Raw genomic sequence first — 25,268 nt, 5'->3', positions numbered from 1 at the left:
CATCACGTTTCTCACGGGAAGAGGCGGAAATACACGAGATTGCTCGGTCTCACTCCTCGATTCCCTGCTGTTTTCTGGGGGGCCTCATGAGAACTCTAAGATTTAGAAGTTCCCACCTTTACCCGCCCGAGACTGTCCACATGGAATTGAGCTTCCACCCCCAACAGTTTCTTATAAGGAGAGGCTCATAACATGTACGTGTGTATATGCATGTACGTATATACTTAGACACGTACAAATCTGAGAAATGCAACTACTACTAGGAAAGGCAATTTCTCCAATTTATTAGATACATATATATTACTTTCATATTTTGTAACATGCATTCATCTTATTACACATAAATATATCAAATAAATAATATTTCATGAGCTAGAGTAAGGGCTCTGAGCTTCAGTGATTAATTGAAAGAGATGCTGAATTTTTTAGTAATTGATGAGGAAATATTAGATTACCCAAGAATTGAGGGTGATGAAGTTCAATATGTGAACAAGTTAAGCATGGCCTACAAGTGACCTTGATGACCCTTTGGAGCCAAGACTGTTTCATGTAAATGGCTGCTCTTCCTAGCCAGGCTATATTCTGGTAGCAAGGAGGTGGCTACCAGATTGGATGTCAAGGGGAACTCTAAAGTCAGTTCATCTCTTCTTCTAAGTCACTGCATGACCACAGACATGTGGATGTTTCGGGTATCCAACACTGTCATTCTAGTCCACTTTTAAAGACACCTCCTTTAAAATAAAACCAAATAGCTTGGTCTCCTCACCAACTAAATTAAGGTATTGGATGAGACCCTCCCTGACCTCAAGGGCCTTTCAGCCCTTAGATTCCTTGACCTATTGTCTCCCACTCACAGTATCACACAGTGTCGATGACATAGAACTTCTGATAACTCAAAGCTATTAGATGAGATGAAAGATGAAGACAGGGGTCTGAGACTGAGCTAGAGTGAATTATATTGTAGGCAAATGAAAGAGTATCTACCTGTCCTGTATTAATGATCTATATGAAAGAAGTGACAAATGAGTCATCTGTAGTGGGAAGGTAGGGTGAGTGCAGATTGGCTGGTCATGGTAGGAGAGTGGAGGAGCACCGGTGACCAGTCAAGGCTGCTCTGGATTCAGTGGAGGGTAGAGAGATGTAGGGGAGGTCTCTAGCACTTGGGGCAAGACTTCTCTGGAGGAGAGAAGGTAGAAGGGCTTCGACAAGGATCAAACAGGAGAAGGTCCTGAGGAGTGATATATACACTGATTTTATACACACACATATACAAACATGTTCGTCCTTTGTTGCCAAAGAAGACCACGCCATCAGAGAAATAATGACATGACTTGCACTTGACTTTGTTTTGGGCGAGGGAGGGCTGTGCAGATCACCAGTCTCACTTCTCCTCCAGAGCCATTAGAGTTATTAAGTGTCTGAGACTGGATTTGAACTCAAGTCCTCCTGATTCCAGGGCTTGTCTCTATCCACTGTACCATTTAGCTGCCACATATACAAATAGAATCACCGCAAATACATAGAGAAAGATGGATGGAAAGATAGACATGAATATTTTTGTATCAAATTTCTCAACTCAATTCAGCAAATTTGTATTAATCTGTAAGGCACTACCCAGATAAGAGGTGGACATTGTACCATCTAGAGAAGCAGATCTAGCTCCCCTTCCAGGTGATATTAGAGTTGGCTTCATCGATCACCTTCCTGATTACTGCAGAGAGCAATCCATCTTGTGTGCCTGCCCTCTCAACCTGTGTGATTCTTGTTTCTGTGAACTCTGCAGTAACATTCAGAAAATAAATCACACATTTGGAAACAGAAGGGGAGAAGGTGCTATCACCCTCATCAAAGCACCACATGTAGTTTCCTCCTAGCATTCTTTACACAGCCTTCCTCCCCCTACTTCCTTTTCTTCCTTTCTTTCCCCCTCCCTTCTCCCATTATTTCTCTCCTTCCTTCTCTTACTCCCTCTTTTCTCTTCCCTTAGTTTCTTTTCTTCTGTTCTTCCTTTCTTCTTCCTTCCCCCATTTCTTCTTGCCACATTTATTAACTGCCTGCTGTGACTAAAGATCCATGCTAGTCTCTGGTGAATATCCCAAGATAAATACCACTTAATCTCTGCCCTAATGAAGCTTGCACTCAAGTAGGGGTGATGGAGCTTAGCCACACCGAAAGAGGACACAAAGCTGTATATAAAGAATAGAAATCAAGCCTCCCTATACCCTAAACTAACCCAACTGACCAATCTTGCCCAGACTCTACTAAAGCCTCCAACCGTTGTGTCCTCTTCCTTCCTCTCCCAAACTAAGCTGCTGAGGGCACAGCCGGAGCCAGTTTCCCTGACCATGGTTGATAAGGTCTGGATGTAAAACATGATCAATGCTGTGACTTGCTGATTGGCCTGAATTGACATCGTCCTGGATAAGTAATTTGAGTTAGAATGGCTACAGACTTATGCAGTACAGTAATGGGGGAACATGTGCGGAGGATAGGAGGGTGGGGGACATGTTGTAGGGGATAGGTTGTGATCCTCCTCTGGTGAGGGGCACAGAGAACGGATGCCTATGCTGATGAGATCACAATTCCATCCAAGGTCACAAATATAAAGGCTTGTCAGATAACCCAAACAATTCAGAAGTTTCATCTTAGAAAAAAAAATCACCTCAAGCTAAGAGATGGTGGTGGCTCTTTATCCTTTGTCTTTAGGGAACTACTCAGAATCCAGCTTGCTCAAGAAAATTGCTGACCCCAGTAGTTCATTTTCCCCTGCTTAATGGTCCTGAGCTCCAGAAAAAAGTGCTGTAGGGGAGAGTACAGGACAACTGCCTCTCCCTTAGAAGCTACCAAATGCCAATTAAAGGCGATTGGGCTGGACCAAAGTAGGCTGGTACATACGGCATGGCCACAGCTACAAGGAATCACTGGAGCATCTGTTTGAAGCCCCTTGTCTCTCTTCCCTCTAAGCTTTCAGTGTTCTTGAGCTGATAGGGACCCCTGCCCTCCAGATAGTAACAGAGATCTGTCAGTCTCAATCTGCCATGGAGGAAGGAAAAAACCAAAACCAAAACAGAAAAATAATAGAAGTCAGACACTATTTGTGGCATCTTTCCTGACACTTGTAAAGGTTAACTGTGTGTGTGTGTGTGTGTGTGTGTGTGTGTGTGTGTGTGTGTCCGGAGTCTTCACTTCCAATGGAACCCTAGAACAGGCATTTTCAGAGCTGATTGAATTGGGCATTTCATCAGGAGAATTAGAAATCCTCACTGGACAAGGAGAATCACAGACTGCAAGAAGTAGCAGACCTCATCTAACTCAATTCCATGTAACAGATGAGAAGCAGGAAGCACTAAATGGTTAAGTGACTTGCCTGAGCATACACAGAGAGGGGGGGATAAAATGAGAGGAGGCCTCAGGTCTCTTTCTCCAGGTCAATGCTCTGCCCTCTTAATGATTAATCACTGACCATCTTGCACAATTGAAATCCATGCTCCTTAATGCCCTCAACTTCCTGTTCCAGGAGCAGAGACTACACCATAGACCTTGACTCAGTAAGGAAGAGTAACATGTTCACACTCCATGAAAACTCACAAGCACAAAGCCTGGCACACAGTGAGGGCTGAATAAATGCTTTTTTATTTTTGGGGGTCTTTGTCAATCATCTCTCAAGGCTCCCAGAGCCTCTCCATCTTCACCTTCCTACTGATAGTGGGATTCCTCCCCAACAAATGGGCACTCAGTGATTATTCAGGTAGAAACAGGCCAAACGAACCCCAGTAGATGCCTCTGAGGACCTCCTTGTCATCTCATCACAAATCAAACTGGACTTTCTCCCAGCTTGAATGCTGGGGTAGCCATAGCTTAAAGATGGTTCATGTTCTTGGCAAGGTAAAACAGGAAGAAGAGGAACACCAGCAAGAATTGGATCTGGGGGCAAGGATGGGCTTTTGGTGACCAGAAATTGGAGAAAAATGTTATTGATCTGAATGGGAGAACATCTCTCTGCGTAATCAACAGGATGGAGGATATTGGGAATCGCCCTTACAAAGACAAGATTAGGGGAATGACTCCTCCTCCTCAACAAGGACAGGGCATCCACCAACAGGCTGTGCACTTTTCATCATTCTAAGACTCCTGCCTGTGGGTGCTCGTCAGGCAAGGGCAGTGCCTATGGGAGACTATGATACCCTGGCTAAGGCAAGCCCCCCAGTCTGATCCTCCTTAGTTCTTTACAGCATAATGTTCTTTCCCGATAAGTGGCCTTGGAGAGGGACAGAAGAAAATCTTGGTGGCCCTGTTCTCCTGTCCTCATGGACTTTTTTCTCATGTTTTCTTCTGGGATTCCTGTAATCCTTAAGTCTTTTGAGATCAATATGTGTTTCTTGCAAAGTGATCATTATTACTTATTATTTAACATTATTCCTTTTTGCTTCTCTTCTTTCAGATTGTCCTTGACTTCCTCATATTTGCTTCCTCAATCTTTTGTTATTTCTTATTTGCTCCTTTGGTGAGGTTTGCCACCATGAATTCATTTTCTTGTTTTAATTCTGCCAGTTATTTCAACCGTAAAGCTTGCAAATGCAGTTCTTCTTTCTCTCTGAGACCATTCAGACATATCTTGCTGGGATGTCTTGCTTTCTTAGAAATCCACAGAGTCCTCTGCCTCATCAAGTATTGAGCCATTTTCCATTTTTGTGATATATATTCATAGATGTCTGGACTCAGATGATCTGGAAACCATTGGCCCTTCTGTTATTGATGTCATTCCCCCTGATGTACTGATGTGCTCAAGGTTTTTAACTGAGTTTTCTTCATCCTATGATATTTAGTAATTTTCATCTTTTTTCTGGTGTTCCTTTATTTCTTACTTTCTTATTTCTTCTTCTTTGCTGACTTTTTCCCAGAGGAGTTGAACCCCTACTGGGATTAGATTGTCAGTGTGCCATGTGCCACTTGGCAATAATAAGTCATCCGATTTTTCAGTACAGAGGAGGCTTGTCTAAATCTTTGCTTTTTTCAATATTCATCCTTTTCACGTTTGTCTCACAATTTTTTTCATCCCCAAAGCCAACAACGATTGTTGAAGAAGTCATTTACTGGGGACTAATTGCAAACTCACAGTATTGACACTGATGAATAACTTTATTCATTTCTCAAGTCCTTATCCATTTATAGTAGACTCCAGTAAATTATCAGTTTGCATTTTGTTTAGTAGATAGTGGGGAGCCATTAACAGATATTGAGGCATGTGCCAAGGGACAGCACTGAGGAGGAGGCAAGATTGGTTCTGAGAGATGTTGGAGACCTCCCAAGGGGAGCCATCAAGAGATTCCTGCCACAGTCCATACATGAGCTGCTCTTAATACCATCTTGTGGCAGTTCAAAGTTCCAGGTGGATTGGGACCCATTAGAGAGGAGCTACTTCTGTTTCTGGAAACAGGAATGACCTGCAGAAGGTGATCTGAGTTTGGAGATTTCCCACTGATGTTCTCAATCATGTCGTACCACACTCACACCCACTGGCTGCTTGCATTTTTAGATTCTGAGGTCTAATTTCCCCCAAATTATGCCTTGTTCCAATACCCCAATACTTAAAAGAACAACCAAAACTTGTAATCCCATGATACTGTTTAGTATATCCAAACTAAATGTGTCCATGAATGGACACATGTATGTGAGTATAGACTTCTATAGATGAATGCTTTCCACTGGAGCAGTGACACAATCACCTGTAGCTCCCATTTCCTCCTTGTTCAGTGATTACTGGAGCTCCCAATATCCACAGTAGCCTGAGCAAGCTGCGTGGTCTACAGCCATGGCTGAGATTGTCCAGGCTTTCTTTGCACATGTTTCTTTTGTTGGCATTGGGCTTTCCTGTGCCCCACAGCCCCATTTCTTGTGTTGAGGCAGCATTTACTTTGTGGAGCTCAGTGGGGTCAGAACAAGAGCAGGAGGTGGGGGTGAGACCTCCAGGAACCATCCTCTGCTCTGGTAGTAGGGACTCAGTGATGGAGAGATTCCTTTGGGAGGGTGGCTTTTTCAGATCAACTTTCTGTGAAGAAATCATTGAAAAGTTCCTGGACTCAATAGAAAGTGAGTCTTCTGAGGATGTGCTGTGATGGCCTTCCTTCCTATCTTCAGTGACTAGCACAGTTTCTGGGATGTAATAAGTGCTTAATAAATGCTTGAATCTCGCTGGTCCCAGGTCACCTGGGTGGCTGCTTCGAAGTTCTTCCCCTCTGGTTTATCTGTGCATGCTCCCTCTGCTTGTGGGGGTCTGTGGTTACCATGGACAGGTTCAGTGGCTCCCAGAGCTGCTCCAGAAGGTCCATGCCAGGGGCCAGGGGGCACGGTTCAGGGACCAGGTAGCTTTCTTCCCAGTCAGTTGTGTGAGGTGGCAGGAAGGAGGGTAAAGGAATCATGAGCCTGAGTTTCTCAGACAGTAACCACTTTGAGGAATTAGAAGCTGTTTTTCATGAGACTTGTCAATTACAATCATTCTCAATATCATGTTTTCAAAATCTATAAATGGATAGAAAACAAGTTTGTCTGGGTATTTCCATTTTATGTGCATTTATCTCTTTGATTGTGCCACACTCATATGTTCTCTCTGTGTTTCTCTCTCTTTGCTTCTCTGTCTCTGTCTCTGTTTCTATCTCTCTGTCTCCCTCTCTCCTCTCTCTACCTCTCCCTCCCTTTCTCTCCCTTTCTCCCTCCTCCTCCTCTTCCTCCTTCTTCTCTCTTTGTCTCTCTGTCTCTCTCTCTATATCTCTGTCCTGTCTCTCCCCTGCTTTTGTACTTTCTGTGTCTGCATTGATTTTAGATATTAACAGATTTTTTACTCCATGAGGGGAGGGAAGGTGGGGGAGGAATCTTCTTTGCTCCATCCCTAGCACTTCTGAATCTTGAGAAAGAATTCTGAAGGCAGGTGTGACCCTGTGACCCTGGCTTGGACCTAGAACTCAGAAGTTTGCCCAGGCTCTTGCTGAGACACTAGACTTACTGGGTGCATTGACAGGCATATATCTTGCCTGAACCCTGGACTGGGAGCCAGCACATCTGAGCTGGAGGTTGGCTCTCCCCTTAGCATCTCGGTAACCCCTTTCCCAGGTACATCAGCTCCCACTCTGAGCTTCAGTCACCTCTTCTGGAAGCTGAGGGGGCGAGTTCCTGTGATGATCTCTCCCCTTCTTTGAGCTTTCAATGCCATATAAGCTGTGGGAGCGATTCCCTGCCAAGCCTCCTGTGATGCTCCCTCCTTCCTCCACGGAGGCTGTCATCTCCTCATGTTTTTCCTTTGTCTTCTCTCTCACCCACCCACTCCCAGTGACTAGCATCCTCAGTCTCAGGCAGGTGCAGCAAAGAGGAGCTGGTTGCCCCCCCAACCCCTGGGCCAGGGGTCTCGTCAGCATAGTCTGTGGAGAAGGTGCACAGGGTGTAAGGGTAGGACTGAAAATAAGGCGATTCTGGGAGGGTGGAGACAGGCAAGGCTGGGCTCTCGCTCTTTACTGTGGGATGGTTCCCAGTCAACAAGGTCAGGGCTCCATCAGTTGCCTCTGATAAATGCAGGCTGGCCACTGTCCCCAGCCAATGAGAAAATCCTCCTGGAGCTGGTCTCTGGGAGATGCAGCAGATTAGGGATAATTCTTCTACTTCCTGGGGACCCCTTGACCATCGCAAAACCCTGAGACTTCAGCCTTCTCCTGGTGGATGCTGGGAGCAATGGTGGAGTCGGCCCTGGCAGATGAGGCCTCAGTTCTCCTGATCTGGTAGACGAGGTGGCCAGTTCGGTGTTAGAGCTGCACCTTGGCACTGCCCTCTGTGAATCCAGGTGGTGAAGGTGGGGGAAGGATGGTTGAGATGGCTGCCTGGGCTCCGAGAGCTACAGGCTACTGGCCCCGAAGCTCACTTCATTCTTCTCAAGGAAAGCCAAGTTCAGTTTGATCACTGTCCTGCTGGGAGTCCTACCTTGACTGAGGATCTTCCCTCCTCCTCTTACCTTCTTTCATGTGTCTCCCACAGCTGTGACGAGAGGATATCATCTCAGTCAAAGGGGGGAGTAACCACTAAGGCTGCTCCCAGATCCCTGCCCCCACTTCTTGTCTATAAGCAGATTCTGGGTAGGACTGAGGTGCTGTAAGTCCTGAGGGGCAGAGGGTTCACACCACATCCAGAGAAGGTAGGGGGGTGGCTCTGAAAAGCCTGACTCAGGTAAACAGTGCTCAGGCTTCTTTTCCTAAGGGTGGTATTGGGGGTTGGCATTTGTATGGCCTTTCCCTATTCTCTCACCCTCTCCTCCCTACCCTGACAAGGAAGTGCAGCGTCATGTCTTGAAAGTCTTAGAATCTGGGCCCTATGGGTTCCTCCCAGGTGCTGCCAGCCTATTCACAATCTATGCTGCCAAGAGCATTCCCCTAGATTCATTGCTTTGCCTTTGGACTATTTCTGCTGAGCAGCTGTGATGTCCATTTTACGGATAGGAAAGTCAAAGCACAGGTTGGCTAAGTGATGGTGGATTGCACCCAAACCCCAATCCCTTGACTCCCAAAGTGGTAGCTCTTTGTGCCAAGGGCAGGTAGGAAGAAGACCTACCCTCACTGAGCCTTGAGTAGCAAGGCCATAAGAGGTGAGTTCCAGCATCTACCAGCTCCTCAGGTTCCATATACCTCCCCGGAAGAGACTTTGGACCTGCAGCTGAGCTTGCAAGTCTCCACAGGGTGGTTTGTCAGGCAAACTTCAGGCCTCAGCCCTGTCAGACCAGACTCCACTTGAATCCCTATTGCCTTCCCTGACTGCCCTGCTGCCTCAGGCTTCTCCCGGCTGATTGGCCCCAGCTAAGAGCTATAGGCTGCAGACTCAGGAGAGGCAGCTAGCTGGCCGATGAAATGATCTCAATGACAATCATTGAGATTAAAACAGCAGCCAGCCTTGTGTTAGGGGGAGCAGCCCTTCAGTCCCACAGCTCCCAAAGGAAAGGGAGGTCCCATGGAGGTCATCTGAGATGTGTTAAAGGAGTCCCCAATGGAACCTCATTGAGTATTCCTGAATCAAGTGGAGGGCAACCCTGGCTGCCCCAGATCTTAGACACCAGCATCTCTGATGGAAACATGCAGACAGGACCCCCACAAGGACTCTAGGAAAAAACACCAACTTATTTGGTGATTTGGCAGCCCATGATGTGAGTCTAGGGAGACAGATGGGAAGAAAGGACATTTCAATAGAGAACTGTATCTGTGTCTGACAACAAGCCCACCCTGTCACTGCTGCTGCTGAATGTGAGCTCCTGTTCCCCAGATGAGGTCCTCTGGATTCCAAGTAAAATGATCAGCTCCTCTGATGCAGGGTCATGGACTTCCATTATTGAGTCTGTGACTTGAGAGACCATGGTGACACTGGGCATCTCCTCTTCCTATAGCCCTGAAAGGGGCTGATTAGTAAGGCCCAAGAGAGTGACTTGATGTTTGTTGTCTTGGTTTCTCAGCTGAGTGGTTAAGACCAAGTGACTGAGAAGAAGCCTTGGAGAAAGATCATTACCTTCTGAAGAAGCAAGTGCCTCTCACCCCAAAAGATGCCTTTCTCTGCATTCAGACTCAATCCTAGTGGGGTGGCCAAGCTGCCAAGCAGAAGGAAAAAAGCCATACATTCAAAAGTGAATGCCAAAGCCTCTGCTTTAAGCTCCCCAGGTTTTGTGAGACACTGCTACCAATGGGGTGATTCATGTTTAGGCATTTTCCCATGGAAGACCCAAGGTCTCTTTACTTTAGATACTCCATTCTAAGAATGAGCAGCATTATAAACCAAGATTTGGCATCTTTTTGATCCTCTGTGCTGACCCTGACAAGCACAGAAATGTGTCCTGCGTGGTGACAACCCAGAGTATGAAAATGCATGTTCACTGAAGAGGTCATGTCAGGGGCAAAGATTTTTCCCCAACCAGAAGGAATCTCAAAGGTGGAAAATGCTTAAGAGCATCTGATCCATTCAAGGACTGAACATAGCTACTGATGTCATGTAGAGATCTCTGAAGTGATGAGCTTCTGCAGAATGTTTCAACATTCCATCATAATCACAGATCGAGAAGAAGGAACTGGGGAGACCAGTGAATCTGACCTCCTCGTTTTACAGAACAGAGGATAAGTGGTTGACCTAGAGTCATACAGCTCATGAGTGTCTGAGATGAGATTTGAACCCAAGCCTTTCTGACCCTTCAGCCCCATGCCCTAGCCAGGAAGCCACACTGCTGCTTATTTTGAAATGTCTTGAGGTTCAGTAATTCTAGTCACACAAATAGCCAATTAGGAGCACATCTGTTGTGCAAAGGCATAGCACAACTTAAAAACCTGTGTTAACTGCTGTAGACCCGGGACTTTTGAACATTTCTTCTCCAGTTTTGCCTTTTTTGCTCTTTCTCTTTACATACTGTTTGTCCTCATGGCCTTCATTGTGTTTAGGGGAAGAGGGGTCTCATGATAGAGCTGATCACAGAAGGGCTTTTGATGAGGAGAGGGTGAGGCAGGTGCTTCAGAGGGAGGGTTATATCCTCTGTAGATGCCCGGGGCCTGCCCTCTGCATAGCTGGAGGTAGGGAAATAGCTGCAAGAAAGACCCAGATGAAAGCAGCAAGGGGTCAGATTAGAGGGAAGGGGGAGGGGAGAGAAATGTTTCTGCCATCTTGAGGAAGACAGAATCATTAACTATAATACACTGAGTACAACAAGGAGTCCAAGAAGAACATGGTGCAGAAATTCTCCCTGTATCTGAGAAGAGACTCTAGCCATCTTAGGGTTGCGTGCTGAAGAATTTAGAACAAACTCAGGAGACAATGGAGGAGAGAGAAGTCAAGGCAGCAGAAGCACTCGGGGAGTGAGAGGGGGAGGGAAGGAGGCAGGGAAATTGTCTAGATATTTGGTTGATGAGACAACGTATGTAAAGCACTTTGTAAATGCTTGGGTACCCTATAAACATCAGCTGTGATTCACTGAAGGATGGGGGAGAGGACACCAGAGGATAGGGAGAGTGTAGGGAGAGGCTGAGGGCAGCTGTCCAGAGCTGGGGAAGAAACACAGCTTGGGGGTGCAGCTCCCCCTCCCCCCACTGACCAAGGAAGGATTGAGATTGAACAGCAGCCAGTGACAGGAGAGGAGCAGATATATCTGGTAGTCCTGGCCCAGGCTCAATGCTTGATCTTGGAAGAAATGAGATGATCAGTGATGACTCCACTCAAAAACCTTGGGTGGAATTGACAAGTGAAAATCATGTATACGTGTGTGCATGTGTGTGTATATACATGTGTGTATATGTATGGGGAGAGAGAAAGAGACAGAGACGGAGACAGAGAGAGAGAGAGAGAGAGAGCAAGGCGGGGGAGGGAGAGGGAGGGCGAACAAAAAAGAGACCATCTGTCCCCCAGGTTCTGGCCCCCAAACTCCCCTGCCTCCGCTTTCCAAAATGGCAAAAACCCACTCTGTGAGAAATGCAAGTCATTGCTCCTAGGGAAATGGCCCTTTGAGCTGCTTCAGACAGAGTCGGTTCAAGGCCCCTTTCACTGGGGGGGGGGGGGGGGGGAGGTGGGGGAGAGCTGCAAACACTGAGCTGGAGTTGATGACATTGAAAACCAGGTTCAAAAGCCTTGGGGAACAGCAATTCTTAACTTGTGTTCTTCAAACTTATTTTAAAAAAACACTGTATTTTTATAACTACATTTTATATAATTGATTTAGTCTATAATCCCACATATTTTATTTTGTGCACTTAAAAACATTGTTCTGCCTCATCCAGAGGCTTCACCTGATTGTTCAAGGGGCCCCCCACACAAAGAAGGCTCAGAACACCTGCTTCAGAGAATGTGCTGAACCCCAAGGAATCTGGACAGAATAGAAGAGACTGAAAGGGACCAATGGGGGGCAGCTCATCTTTACACGTCTTAGCTGCCCCAAAATCACTCTTTTTGGGTGTCAGATCTGGGAGAAGAATCATGAAGGGGAAACCAGGCAGCCAGGGTTGGACAATGGAACACAACAAGGAGGAGGATGGGTTGGTGGCCACAGCCCAGGGCTGAGCACTGGGGAAGCAGGTGCATTCAGGAGTTAAGAGCAGGAGGAGGGAAGACAGGATCTATCAGATGAAACAAAACTCAACGAAATTCACCATGTGCAGGTGCCAGTCAGGGGGAGCACAGATATGAGAACAATAGTCCTTGTTTTATAATAGAAGAATGGTATTGGTGTGTTCTGAAGGCAGAGAAGTGAGTTCCTCTAGAAAATCTGTAAAAAACACCACAAGGCTTCCCTGACTGAGGTCACTGGCATTTGCTTCGTCTGCCCTGAACTCTTAAAGGGAGAGAGAGAAAAGGCTTCCCTCTGTATGTGAGCAATAACCATGATCATTTCTGGAACATTTTTAGGTTTGCAAAGTAGTTGCACATGTAGGTCATTTGATCCTCACAACAGTCCCATCAGGAAGGGACCATTGTTAGCCCTCTTTGGTAGATGAGGAAATTGAGACACAGAAGGATTAAATTATATGTCCAGGGGTGTACAACTAGGAAGTGTCTGAGGCCAGATTAGAACTCAGGGCTTTCCAGCTCCTATGTGCCATTCACTGAGCCATAATGCATGCATATGCATGGTGTGTGTGTGTGTGTGTGTATGTGGCCCCAAAGCTTCCCCCCATTCCACCTCTGCCTTTTCAAGTGGAGGTTTTACAAAATAACAGAAACTCTCCTCTAGAAGAAGCACAAGATCCTTGCTCATGGGGAGATACCCTGTAGACATCTTCAGACTCATAGTCTGAGCTGGCAGGAGGAGGGGCTTAAACACAGAGCCGGAGCTGAAGGTCAAGTCAGGGACCCTTGGAGAGTAGTCATTGCTTCAAGTAACTTCCCATCCATTATAGGTCACAATAAGCAATCTGTGGTTCATTGAGAGTGATCAAGTATTAGGGTTGACCAGCTCTGGTGGTCTTCCGTTGGGTGCTGTGGGGGATGGACTGCTTCTGAAAGGAGTGAGGTCTCCATGACCCTGGGGATAGAGGTAAAGGGCTCCTCTGCAGGTGTGGGTGTGACTAGACAGTCTCCCAGGCACTCCATTTCCCACATTGAGACCAACTCACCATAGCAGTGATATGGAAAGGGAGAGTCAGTCAGGAAGAAGACATCAGTGTCCTACAGGGCCATGGGGAAAATGTCCCTAATGGAGAAGTCAGCAGGTCAGAAAAGGCCCAATTCTCAAAGGGCTGCTCTTTCCAAAGTTTAGCTTGCATTGTCTGCATGTGGAAGGGGGAAGTGTCTTTTCCTCCTCTTCATTTCCTTCACTTCCATGTATTTAGTTAGGGCCAGCGTTGAGCTCGAGCTCTACATAGACCAAAAAAAAAAAAGCAAGCCTGGTCTCAAAAAGGGAGCATCCAGTTGGCCATGCCAAGGGCCAGGACCCACCATGGACAGACAGTTCTACAAAGACAACGTACAGCCTGAGTGAGACTCAGCAGTTTAGGAGCGAGAGGTCAGATCAGGTGGCAAGTGGTCCTCCAGTTTGGAAGAACCTGGGAATGCAGACTATTGTCTGACTACTCTTCTGTTCAGTCATTTCAGTTGAGTCTGATGCTTTGTGACCCCATTTGGGTATTTTGTTTGCAGAGATACTGGAGTGGTTTGGCACTTCTTTCTCCAGCTCATTTTGCAGATGAGGCAAACAAGGTGAAGTGACTTGCCTAGGGTCACACAACTAGTAAATGTCTGAGGTCAGATATGAACTCAGGTCTTCCTGACTCCAGGCCCTAAGCTGTATCCAATGGCTTATCATCTTTGTGACTCATTTTGCATATGGAAAATGGGGATGGCTATTCTTTCCGACAGAGGATTATTCTGAGGCTCAGCTGAGAGAATGCCTGAGGAAAACCTGTGGATTTGGGTAGTGACGTATGTTCAGCCAGATCGTAATCTCTGGATGGTGCTCTGATATATGCAAAGGTTATTTCAATGTGTATACAGGAGGAGAGAGAATGAAGGATGCTTTGGAACAAATACACTCAGGATGCAGAGGCTGACCTAGGTATTTCTCATTCACAGTAAATAGCCAAAGGTGCTCTTTGCTCCTGGCAGCCAAGAAGGAGGTCCCAGACTAAGGGAGAAAGGTGAATTGCCAGGCTTGCTGGCAGGGGGCTGCCTTGGAGATCAGACAAGAAGCCCTTCCAATGGGTTAAGCTTGTCACTGACCCAGGCCAGCCAGCACCACTTCCAGAGTCCAGACATCTAGCAGTAGACCATCTTAGTGCCAGAAACGAGCATGACTAGGGGACTTAAAATCAATTGGCTAATCGATCCTGGGCAACTACTTGGTGATTTTTTTCCCCCAGGCTAATCAGGCATTAAGTTGTTTAAATAAAATTCCTTTAATCCCCTAATTAACTGCCTGCCAAGATTGGGGAGTGGTTTGGTGCTTCTGAGTGCAGCAGTGGCCCGTGGCAAAGCCAGGGACGCTGCCATCCATCCCACTAACTGCTTATCTTCATGTCTATTGATGCCCATCCCAACCCACTCCCAGGAGTGCCCAGGGAACACTTAATCTGACTCATTAAGTAGTCAGGATGCTAATGAAGTCCAGCACAATTCCTCTTTTGGTGAACCTGAGCAAGCCTAATTAAAATTCAGAGGAGGTGGAGGTCAGCATAACAGAAGGAATCAATGAGAGGCATTTGAGAGAGGGGAGTGCCCCTCCCAGTCCTTGTGCCCTGGGGAGTAGCGCGGGTCCCAGGCTGACCGAAAGCACTCCAGGTCCCTGCCAAAGAGGAGCTAAACCAACAGGAGCGGGAGGGCAGCCCCGCGTGCCGAGGGCGCAGCCTGCTCAGGACAAAGTCCCTGTCCAGTGATCCTGGGAGCGCGATGCCTCTAGTGGGGTGTGTGCGTGTTGGGGGAGGGTGGCTGAGGGAGAGCACGAAGTGATGTCTCTAAAAAGGGAAAAAAATATCTTTATTGGTGTGTTTTCCTTTGCTGGCAGACCAGAGCAAAGGTTCTGTGAACATTTAAAAGATGACAAAGGTGAAGAAGCCCAGAAGCGGTTTATCTTGAAGCGAGATAACTCTAGTATTGATAAAGAAGACCTTCAGGTTGGTTCTCCAGCGGGAGGGAGAATGCCTGACCGTGTGCTGTGGGGCAGGTGGGCTGACTGACGCTCCCGTGGTGTTCTCTGTGGCTGCTCTGCCCCCACCCACACCCCTGCTGCCCGGCCTGGCCCTCCCCGTCCTTCCCTCCGACGCTGCCGATGGCGCTGTGCGGGGCTGCATGGGTGGAGCTTGGCACGGGCCTGGCGCTGCTGCATGCGGGGGAGGGCCCCCACCGGGGGCGGCGTGATCAGCCGAATGTCTCGGACCTGTCTGTGTAACTCTGGTAGTCATTCCACTCCCTACAGCTTTGTCCTTCCGCTGTCCTTCAGCACCAAATGAACAGGCTCATCAGTACGGACGAGGGTCACCCGGGATAGCGGGAAAGAGCCAACCTTGTCATGGTGAGGCCAGGTGGATTTTGCAAACCTTCTCTCATAAGCCTCCGCCAACTGAGTCAGTTCCATGTCCGAGCCACACCCACCCTGCCCCCTCTCCCCGTCGTGTCGGTCGTTGGCTTGTTTGCATGAACTGGGGCAGACCCCGCTCTGCGTGTCGTTGCTTGTGACGGGATGCAGAGTCCTCGAGGCCGAGGCAGAGCGTCAGGACCTAGCCAGCCCGGGCGAGCCAGGTCGGAGAGGCAGGGGGCTTCCGAGCAGCATGTCCTGGAGACCACGGAGAGTGAGCGGGGCCAGGGATACTGAGGATGAGAACAAGGCATTGTAGGAGGAGACATTTAAACCCCAGGGGAGATGACTCCACCCCTCAGGCCCCTCAAATGGGTTTTCGAAGTTGATTTTGGCATCCGAATTTCAGAAGGGAATACAGTCAGTGCCCACCTCTCTAGACATCTCAACTTGTCCTCCCGCTGAGAGGTTTCAGGGAGTCACCCCAAATTAATCAGTGAACTTCTGACTCAGAATTTTAATAAGAACCGATTTTTCCTTGTTTTTCTCCCTTTCCTTTATCTTTTTTCCCCCAGCCATATCGTGGCTGAGTTCATGTTGGCTATGAATCTAGCGCCCCGTACAAAGCCGGCGCTCAGTCGGTGTCTGCTGAATGAACAAACGAATGAATGAGCGAATGAATGCATGGATGGATGAAATGAAAGCCTGGGGTGTTATCTAGTCATTAGAGGCAAGACTAGGGAAGAGGTCTGGGGACCCAGTGAAGGAAAAGAAGTCAGTGGCTCTTCCTCCTAAGGGCTCACTAGAGCAGACGTGGGTCCCATTGGCTTTCTAAAAGCCAATTAAGATCCTGATTTAGTTGTGAGCATATGAAGCTCTTGGTGAGGTTACCGATCTGTAGGTTCAGTCATCTCCACTCAGGGTCATCATTTCTTCACCCCATTTCATCAGTCCCTAAGTTGCCTCGTAGCTCCCTTCTTTCTTTAGCAGTGGCTTAGACGACAAGAAATTCGCCCCCTCTGAGCCCTGGGTCTTCATATGGGTACCGATGCTGCCGTGAGCCGTCTCAGGGTAGTGCTACCCTAGTGAGATCCTATTCAGCTCCCTTGGGCAAGACCTCCATCCCCAAGGACCACCTGCGCTGTCACTGGGGTGGACTGCCCCATGAGCACGTGCACACTAACACAGCTCACACCTACATACACACAGCTCACCCCTGGGCACACACATATGCACTCACACAGTTCACACCTGCACACACACACAACTCACTCCTGCAGACACACAGCTCACCTCTGTACACACACACACACAGAGTTCTCATCTGCACACACACAATTCACCCCTAAATACGCACAGCTCACCTCTGGGTACACACACACACACAGCACACCCCTGCACATACACACACAGCTCATCCCTGCACACACGCACACACACACACACACACACACACCTAAGTGCCTGGCCCAGGCTTCTGTCCTCAGTCTGTTCCAGGGCTAGAGGCGAGGGCCTGACTTTTCTCGCCTCGTGTCCAGCCGCTCTTCACTATTTCTGACTCTCTGTGGCCAGTGACTCGCGGCTGCCGCTCTCGGCTCTGCCTTTGTGTAACCCTCCTGATTTTTCTTTCTGTTCAGCAAAACAGAATTCATCCATTTAGAGATGACAGACGAAGTAAATCAATTGAAGAGAGAGAAGAGGAGTATCAGAGAGTGAGGGAGAGAATATTTGCACAAGATGTGAGTAGCTGCTTTCATTGCCTCTTCAGCCCTCTGTTGTTGTCAGCATTGGCCGGCGGCAGCAACCTTCCTGAGATGGAGCCACAGGCTGGTCCTGGCGCCATGCCAGGGAGGGAAGGAAGGAAGGAAGGAAGGAAGGAAGGAAGGAAGGAAGGAAGGAAGGAAGGAAGGAAGGAAGGAAGGAAAGAAGGAAGGAAGGGAGAGTGAAGTGGGGGGTCCTGGGGGGGGGGGGGGTCAGGCCAAGATGCAGGGGCTGAGCTGGGCTTTAGGGAAAGGAAAGAGAAATGAGGGGCTCAATCTGAATGCTCCTCTGGGAATATCTGTAGGGATGGCCATGAAGCCATGGACCAGGGGAGAGACAGACAGACAGACAGAGACAGAGAGATGGAAAGACAGAGAGAAAGAAGAGACGAGAGAAAGGGACAGAGGGAAAGAGAGACAGAAAGACAGAGATAGAAACAGAAAGACAGACAGAGAAAGAGAGAGAGACAGAGAGAGAAAAAGAGTACTCAAACTGAAAGAAGGGTTGGCAGATCAGAAATTATTTGGGGGGAAAACCTCTGATGTTTTGTGGGGTGTGTGTATGTGTATGAGAGAGAGAAAGCATGTTTTTTCATTTTGTTTTGATTTCTTGAAGCCTCAGACATCTGACAAAAATAGTCAACAATGATAACCCTTGCCTATGATACCCACCCACACACATACCCCTCTCCCAATTCTTACAGTGAGGGATTCTAGGATCTGTGACTGGGACAGATCCCAGAGGGGATCTAGGACAACCCCTCCTTTTTACAAATTAGGAAATTAAGGCTGAGGCCCCAGACTTACAGGCAGCTGGCACCTGCCGTTCCCGATGCTTTGAATCATGGTCTTGGTCCATGACTAAATTCTCCAATAGCCTTTGAAAGTGCGGTCTTGGTTGTCTCTAATCACAGGAAAAGTGAGGTGTTAGGCACCCTTCCTAGCAAGCGAAGAGTGGGAATGCATGCCCTCTGAGCCCTCCAACAGGCCTGTCTTGGAGCCAGCTGCTGTCTCCTTGCTCCTTAGTGAATGCTGAGGTCTGTGTACTGTGTCACAGATATTCAGAGAAAACCAAGGGCTCAGTTGTTTCTATGGCAACATCTGAGGGTGTTTTTGGCCTCCATCTCTCCCTTTGGGAAACATTGATTCAATGGAGGTGCCCAGTGCTGGAGTTTGGCCATTGCCACCCAGGGAGTTTGGGAAAGACCTAGGGTCTTAGCTAGATCCTGCTGTCAGAATCACCGTCAGTCTTGGACTGCTTCCCTCCTCTGGCTCTGGGGGCCTTTCCTTTAAGTCAGGCTGGGGAAGAGATGCTGCCAGAGCTCCCTAGAAGGACAGTCCCAACTTCCTGGCTATCCCAAACCTGCCTTTGCCTGGATCACCCCTTCTCAACTTGGTGGAAACCATTTTTATTTCAAAGGTGGAATAGTGACTCTTCTCCAGGACTTATCTGTGATCCCTGTGGGTACAAGGTAAAAAAGGAAGTTCAGCTGCCTCAGAAAGGAAACAAGAGGCTGAGGCTAGAGATTGTCCTCAGGCTAAATAGACAGAGTGCCAGTAGTGGGGGCCCCTGTGAGTGAAGGCAGGGATCTCCTGCAGGACCATACCAAGCAGTCAGGAAGGGAAATGGTTAATCACTAGTCTGATGTCTAAGATGGCATGGGAACTAAAATGTGTCCTGCCCAGCCCCTTGAGAAGGCAGAGACCAGGCCCTCAAAGCAGACTCTGGCAAGGCTTCTGGGAGGGCAGGCATCTTTTTCTCTGTCTCTCCCCTACTCAGAGTGCTTCATGAAGGGCAAGTAGCCCATCACAGAGTCTTCCACTTTCAAGAAGCAAAGCTCATTATGCAGATGATGAGATATTAATAGCATGACTTTTCATTTCTTTGCCTTCCATCACAGTACATGACATTTAGGAGCAGGCAACAGAAGACAGTACAAGTCATCAGTGCCTTTTGTGGGGGGTGACAGCCTCCTAGACTCAGAGAGTTGGAGGTAGGAAAGTAGGGGGGAAGTCAGATAGTTCAACCCCTTCATTTGACACATGGAGAAACTGAGGCTCAGTGAGGCACCTGTTCCAGCAAGAAGAACATCGGTTGTGACGTTAGAAGATGTGGATTCCAATCCTGCCTCAGTCATTTACTGCACTACCTTTGTGACCCCTTTTGGCCTCAGTTTCTTCATCTGCCAAGGGAGAGAGTCAAAGGAGATCACATTGCCTCCTTTCCACCTCTGGCCATACGATCTGTGTTGCTCTGATCAAGTCTCTATCCCACGAGTGGTTTCATGACTTGCCTAGTGTCACCCCACCAATTCCTGCAGTAAATAAAGTTGGCCTCAGGGGCTGTGATTCTGAGCTCTCTCCCTGGTCTCACTGCAGCTCCCTGGCCTTCCCATGTTTCTTCCCCTGGCTGTGGCCCTTTGAGCAGGAATCCAGTCTCCTCCTCCCCTAAGATCCTCTTTGGTCACAATGCCCAACATGTCCTGCGGCTCTTTCACTGTTCTCTATACCTACCGCAGCAAGGAGCCTTCTGTGAATCATTCACACAGAAAGAGTAACTGGAAGATAAAAGGCCAACAGAGGTGGGAGGGAGATGGGGCAGGGCATGGCCTGACTTTTTAGAATTCAAAAAGGAGAAGGCTTAGGAGACTTAGGAGATACAAGCTATATGGAGGCAGCTAGGGATGCCATAGGGCCCAGCGCTCTGGACCTGGACTCAGGAAGACCTGACTTCAAATCCAGCCTCAGACATTTACTAACTGAGTGACATTCGGTGTGTGGAGGGGGCAGCTCCTTCAAGAGAGCATTAGTGAAGGTGATGATGTCACTGCTAGAGATGAGAGGGGAGGAGCAGGAGCCAAAACTAGAACTAACCTAACAGGGGCTTCACATCTGGGGAGGGCAGAAGGTGGGTACTAAGTAGAGAATGTCACCTGTGCTTCTGCTGTGGAGGTCTGAGAGAGGAGCTCACACACTCCCTCTTCCTTGGCAGAATGGGAAGAACAAAGGTTTACTCTATTAGCCTCTGCTCCTCCTCCTTCTTCCTCTTCTCCAGAGGGGTGGAGAGGCCCTGAGGGTCTCTCATTGGGGGGGGGGGGAAGGATCTCATTGCCATTTTCACTTGGTCTTCCCCAGCTCCTGTCAGGGTGCTAGAGATGCCTGGACCCCAAAATCCTGGCACTTTACATCAGTCAACAAGTACCTATTAAGTTCTTACTATGTTTGAGGCACAGTGCTCAGCCCTAGGTATACAAAGAAAGGCAAAACCATGGCCCCTGCCTGCCTTCAAACAGCTCCCAGTCTAATGGGAGCGGTAACTAGGTCCACATGCCATACAGGAGGCATCATTGAAAGATGGCCAGTGGTGAGGAGCTACAGGGCAGGAAGGAGAAAGGCTTGGTTTGGTGAGCAAGGGAGGGGCAAGCAGTGAGTTACCTCATTTTGACCATAGACTTCCCTGATAAAAACCCTGTCTAGACCCTTTCCCACTCATCACTGCGTTCTCAGGAGATTTGTGCAATCAAAGTGGGGAGAAACAGGAGCTTTTGTTTCTGTTGTGGGGCGTTGGCCTGAACATGGTCTCAAAGGGAGGAAAATCAGCTATAGACTGTGTGGTCTGTTTCTCTTCTAGTCAAGTAGAGCCCTTAAAGCTGAGACAAAAACATCATCTGCTAAAACTGTTTTTTGCCAATTCAAAGGCATCTTCTCAATTCACTTGTGTATTACTTCTGAAGAAAGAGAAAGGGTCCCAAGGGCTGCCCAGTGTAGCATGACCCAGAGCAGCTGGCATCACCACTGTCACCTGGACATCTTGAGTCAAACTGAAAGAGGATGGGCACCAGGTGCCAGGGGCGACTCTAGGAAAGTTCCAGAGAGACAGCTGTGCCCTGGGTCAAGGTCACTCAGGTTCCTCTCATCTTCACTTAGTCATCAAAAGAGCTAAGAGGAAGCTTTGAGGACATTGTTCCATGCACATCTTTCACACATGACTCTCCCATGCTATGAAAATGCTCACCCCCCCACAAACCAGCCATGCCAAATGAGGCTTTGGGCCTTTCTCTGATCAAGGTCTCTGAGGGACAGGCGTTCTGCATCTTGTCTGCTCACCGCTCTCCTCTCCTTGTTCCCTTTCCTGTCAACGTCCCACAAGCCTTTCCCAGCTGGCCAAGCTGCCCTGTTGGCCATCCCAGTCCCCATGGAGTGGTCTGGGCAGGGAGAATGCACTTGTGAGGAAAAAAGAGGCTAAACCCAGCACATCTCCACTCAAAGAGGGGTGAGAGAGAGTGGAGGGAGAGCACAGGATGTGAGGTGGAGGCCAGCCTTCTCTCCCAGTCTCCTTACCTTCCTTCATCAGTTACCTCATCATCAGAAAGACACAGCTACTCAGGACAGATTCAGCTTCTTGAGAAAATGGCTCCAGGTGCCCACTAGCTGCCTTCCATTGGTATCAATGGGCTCCAGCAGACCTGGATGTGATTCTGGGGCTTGTGGCTGCATGGTGTTTGTGTCCTCCGCTGGACCAGGCTTGCATGCTCTTCCGCAAAGGCACCTAGTGCCAGGATGCCCTTAACACATGGACAAGTGTCTATGAGGGGGCTCTGACAGTCACTCCAGCAGAGGCCTTTGGCCCATCTCTCCTCCCTGGGCAATGACTGACTATGAGGCTGACCAGTTTCCACCTATTTCTAGTCTGACCCCAGAAAAAGCCTGAGAAGAATGCCCTTGCTCTAACCCTATCCAGATGTTTTTTCACTTTCTGTCATTAAAAGTAGCCCATGATTTCCTAAATCTTCTCAACACAATGGGGAAAAGAAAATGTTAAAATCAGGCAAGAAACTATGACTGTTCAGGTCCTCCAGAACGTCTGATGCCCTGCCTTTTTATTTTTCAGTCAGTTTGCTCGCAGGAAAGCCTTTTTGTGGAAACCAGGTAAAACAGAATTTCCTTTTCTGTGTCTTAAAGAAAAGTGCCATCCTGTTTGTCCTGTGTACACATGTATGTGCTTGGATACATGCATGAAGACCAACATATGTATGTAAACACATACATATATCTGTGTGTGTAGCTCTCTGGATTTTCCCATTGACTGTGCCCATAAATGGCTCCTTTCTAAGGAAAAGCTCCCCCAGACACTTCCAAGTGACCCAGGGTTTCATTCTCTCACCTTTTTGGGAATCAAGCATCCTGCTCCTTTGGGATTGAGACTTAATGATAACCCTCGAGAATCTCACAATCTCATTGATTTGGTTCAGGTGTCCCTCAAAGTAAGTGCCTCTGTGGCCTCCTCTAGACCTTATTGCTGTGATCCTGTATTTGCATGACTATGTACAGACAGCTAGCAGCAGGAGAGAAGGAACAGCCTCATGCTGGGAGACTTCTGTCCTAACATGCAAATGACTGGTGTGAGGTGGGTGGGGGGCTGATTGGGAGGTAGAAGGAGAGGAGGCTTAGGCAGAGTGACAAGGTAAGGGAAAGAAAGACCCTGAAATGCTTGGACCTCAATTAAGTGAAACGCTCTGCTTTTAGGAGGGGGCAAATCCCAGCGACCCAGCTCACATCAGGGATTCTCTCCCTAAGCCAGTGTCCAGGAAATGGTCTGGAGACCCTACCAATTCAGGTTCACTCTCTCCATCTTCTGTCTCTAGAAATGAACTTGGCTCTGGGGGCATTTAGCCGTGGCTCTGTCACTGACTAGCCTTGGGACTGGGGACAAGCCCTGGTCTCTCCTCGGCCTCAGGGGAGGGCAGATGGTCTCAGAGGTCCTTTCCAGGTCTAACATTTTGTGATCCTATGTGTGACCTCAGACAAGTCACCACACTGTCCTGAGGCTCAGTTTCCTCACCTGTGAAAGGAGGGAATAGGACCAGATAGCCTCTGAGATGCCTTCTGGTTCTGACATTGTGTTATCTCCTCTGGAGGATTGGTATTAGTAATGATGGCCCAGAGGATTTCCAAAGAAAATCAGTTTCTTCATCTGTAAAATGGACAGCATTGGACTTGAGGACCTACAAGTCCCTTGTGGCTCTGCAGGCTGGTCCTGTGGCCCTGTTTTTGAGGCTTTCTTTGAATCCTTGGCAGTACATACTGTGGCATCTCGGACAGACATCCAACAAGGGGCTATTGATTCAGTTACTTGGAGCTCCTTAGGTGTTCTGGTTAGTGAGGTGTTCTTTCTCTTACCTTGGGGCATTCCCTAAAAGAAAAGGCTCTGTACCCTCTTCTCGCACTGAGCGAGCTCACAGGTCATCTCTCGGTGGTCCATGCTGTGTGGTGGGGGTGCTGGGCATTGCTCTCCCCCTCCCTGCCATGAAGGCTGTCCTTCAGAAATACCTGTTCCCCAGCATGGACCAAGGCAAGTCAATTTCCAGCGAGCCAAGAAGAATATTCCTTATTAGGAAAACAAGCCTGGCTAAATGGGAAGACATTTGCTGGGTGAATCAGGGCACATGGCCAAGATGCTACTCAGTTGTGTGTCTGCTCCCATGTATCCAGATGGACACATGTGCATGTTCTGTTACCTACTCTGAAGCCAGGATAGAAAAAGCCGGCTTTGATGTGATACTGTAAGATTTGCAAAGTGCTCTCCAAATATTCGTCACCTGATCCTTACAAGTACTCTGAGAGGGAGGTGCTGCTCTTATTCTCATCGTACAGAGGAGGAAATTGAGGCTGAAAGCAATTAACTGACTTCCCTGGGATTGCTAACTAGAAAGTGCCTCCAGGGACATTGACTCCTCTCTCTTCCCAGGCTCCTTCCAATGCCTTCCCTCACACACAGAGACAACATGACTCCTCTGACATGGGCAGAGGGTTAAAAGGAGCCTGCACTGCACTTGGGTCCCTCTCATGACAATGCCTAATGCAAGAAGGCTGAGTGTGAGCGGGAGGGAGGAGACCCTCTGTGTGGCTTGGGAAAGAAGGGCTGCAGGGAGCATGTTCTGTTGTGTTGAGAGAAATGTTCTTGGATTTCTAGGCATACAGATACATGTCTGAACACACATGTAGGTGTCCATGTGCATAGCTATGTACCCACAACAGTGCATTCATGCACACAATGTGTCCATGCACACATACATGTATGTGCACACATGCATGCATCTGCACATGGATGCATGTGTCCGTGTACACATACACACACCCACAACACAGCTTATCCATTCATACACACATGAATCCATACATGCGCACATATACATCCTTTAATGCACACATGCAGACATGCACACACACATATATTGAGATCAATACTGATATAGCTAAGTGCTTCAGCATGTCTGTGTTGGAGAGCACCCCAATGGTCACCTAAACCCAATCCAACCTGAAAAAGACTCCAATCTGTTTGATGTTTATTACATGTGTGGATATTTCTATATACATATGTGCATACATTGATAAATGCATGTGTGCATGTGTGTAAAGTCTTCTGCCCTTCCCCCTTCCCTGCTGCCAGGCCCTCCTCCCTAGAGAGGAGGAGGATCAGCTCCCAAACATCTGCACCCGGGAGAGCCCTAGGCAGGGCAGAGGTGAGAGCTGCTCAGTTGGGAGCTGGACTAGAGGGAGCAGAGAGAACCTGACCACACCCAGTAACTGGAACCTTGAGAGCTCTCAGGTTTTGTTCCACCCAAATCATTCTTCTCTTCCAGTAGGCTCTTGGAGGACAGTAGCCTATGCAAGGAAATCCATAAGAAAAGGCAGCAGTTTAGGTTGGTATGGTTTCCTTTCTCAATTTTCTTTCAAATCCTGTGTCTCTGGGTCCATGTGCTAAAATACAGGCACCATGTGGAGGAGACTGGGGGAGGAGGGTACAGGGCTCTTTTAGGGCTGACAGTGTGCTGCGGGGGTCTGGCTTCTAACAGCAAGGTAAACTGAGTCTCCAAAGCAATCTAGTTTCATTTTAGGAACATCTGCTGTCTGCCTTTAGGAAACAAAAACTCTAGTCAGCTTTGGGACATCCTGGTAAACAGTGGGAAGGCAGGTCTTTGTTGAACTCTACAGGCTGACGTCACATT

General features: G+C 48.2%; 1 protein-coding gene across 12 annotated transcripts in view; it reads left to right on the top strand.

The window, feature by feature from the left end:
• ARPP21 (cAMP regulated phosphoprotein 21) overlaps nucleotides 1-25,268 on the top strand; it is a 167,777-nt gene that overhangs the window by 81,076 nt on the left and 61,433 nt on the right. For 8 of the 12 annotated variants that reach the window (XM_072599230.1, XM_072599231.1, XM_072599229.1 and 5 more), the window contains exons 10-13: nucleotides 14,990-15,098; nucleotides 17,137-17,238; nucleotides 22,151-22,188; nucleotides 24,903-24,962. In XM_072599230.1, coding sequence (XP_072455331.1) covers nucleotides 14,990-15,098; nucleotides 17,137-17,238; nucleotides 22,151-22,188; nucleotides 24,903-24,962 — 309 coding nt within the window. The remainder of the gene's footprint in view (nucleotides 1-14,989; nucleotides 15,099-17,136; nucleotides 17,239-22,150; nucleotides 22,189-24,902; nucleotides 24,963-25,268) is intronic. The other 4 variants (XM_072599236.1, XM_072599240.1, XM_072599233.1 and 1 more) reach the window with 2 other exon arrangements.

The sequence above is a fragment of the Notamacropus eugenii genome, chromosome 3 (assembly GCF_028372415.1).
Source record: "Notamacropus eugenii isolate mMacEug1 chromosome 3, mMacEug1.pri_v2, whole genome shotgun sequence".
Lineage (NCBI taxonomy): Eukaryota > Metazoa > Chordata > Mammalia > Diprotodontia > Macropodidae > Notamacropus > Notamacropus eugenii.
This window is presented reverse-complemented; position numbering and strand designations above follow the sequence as displayed.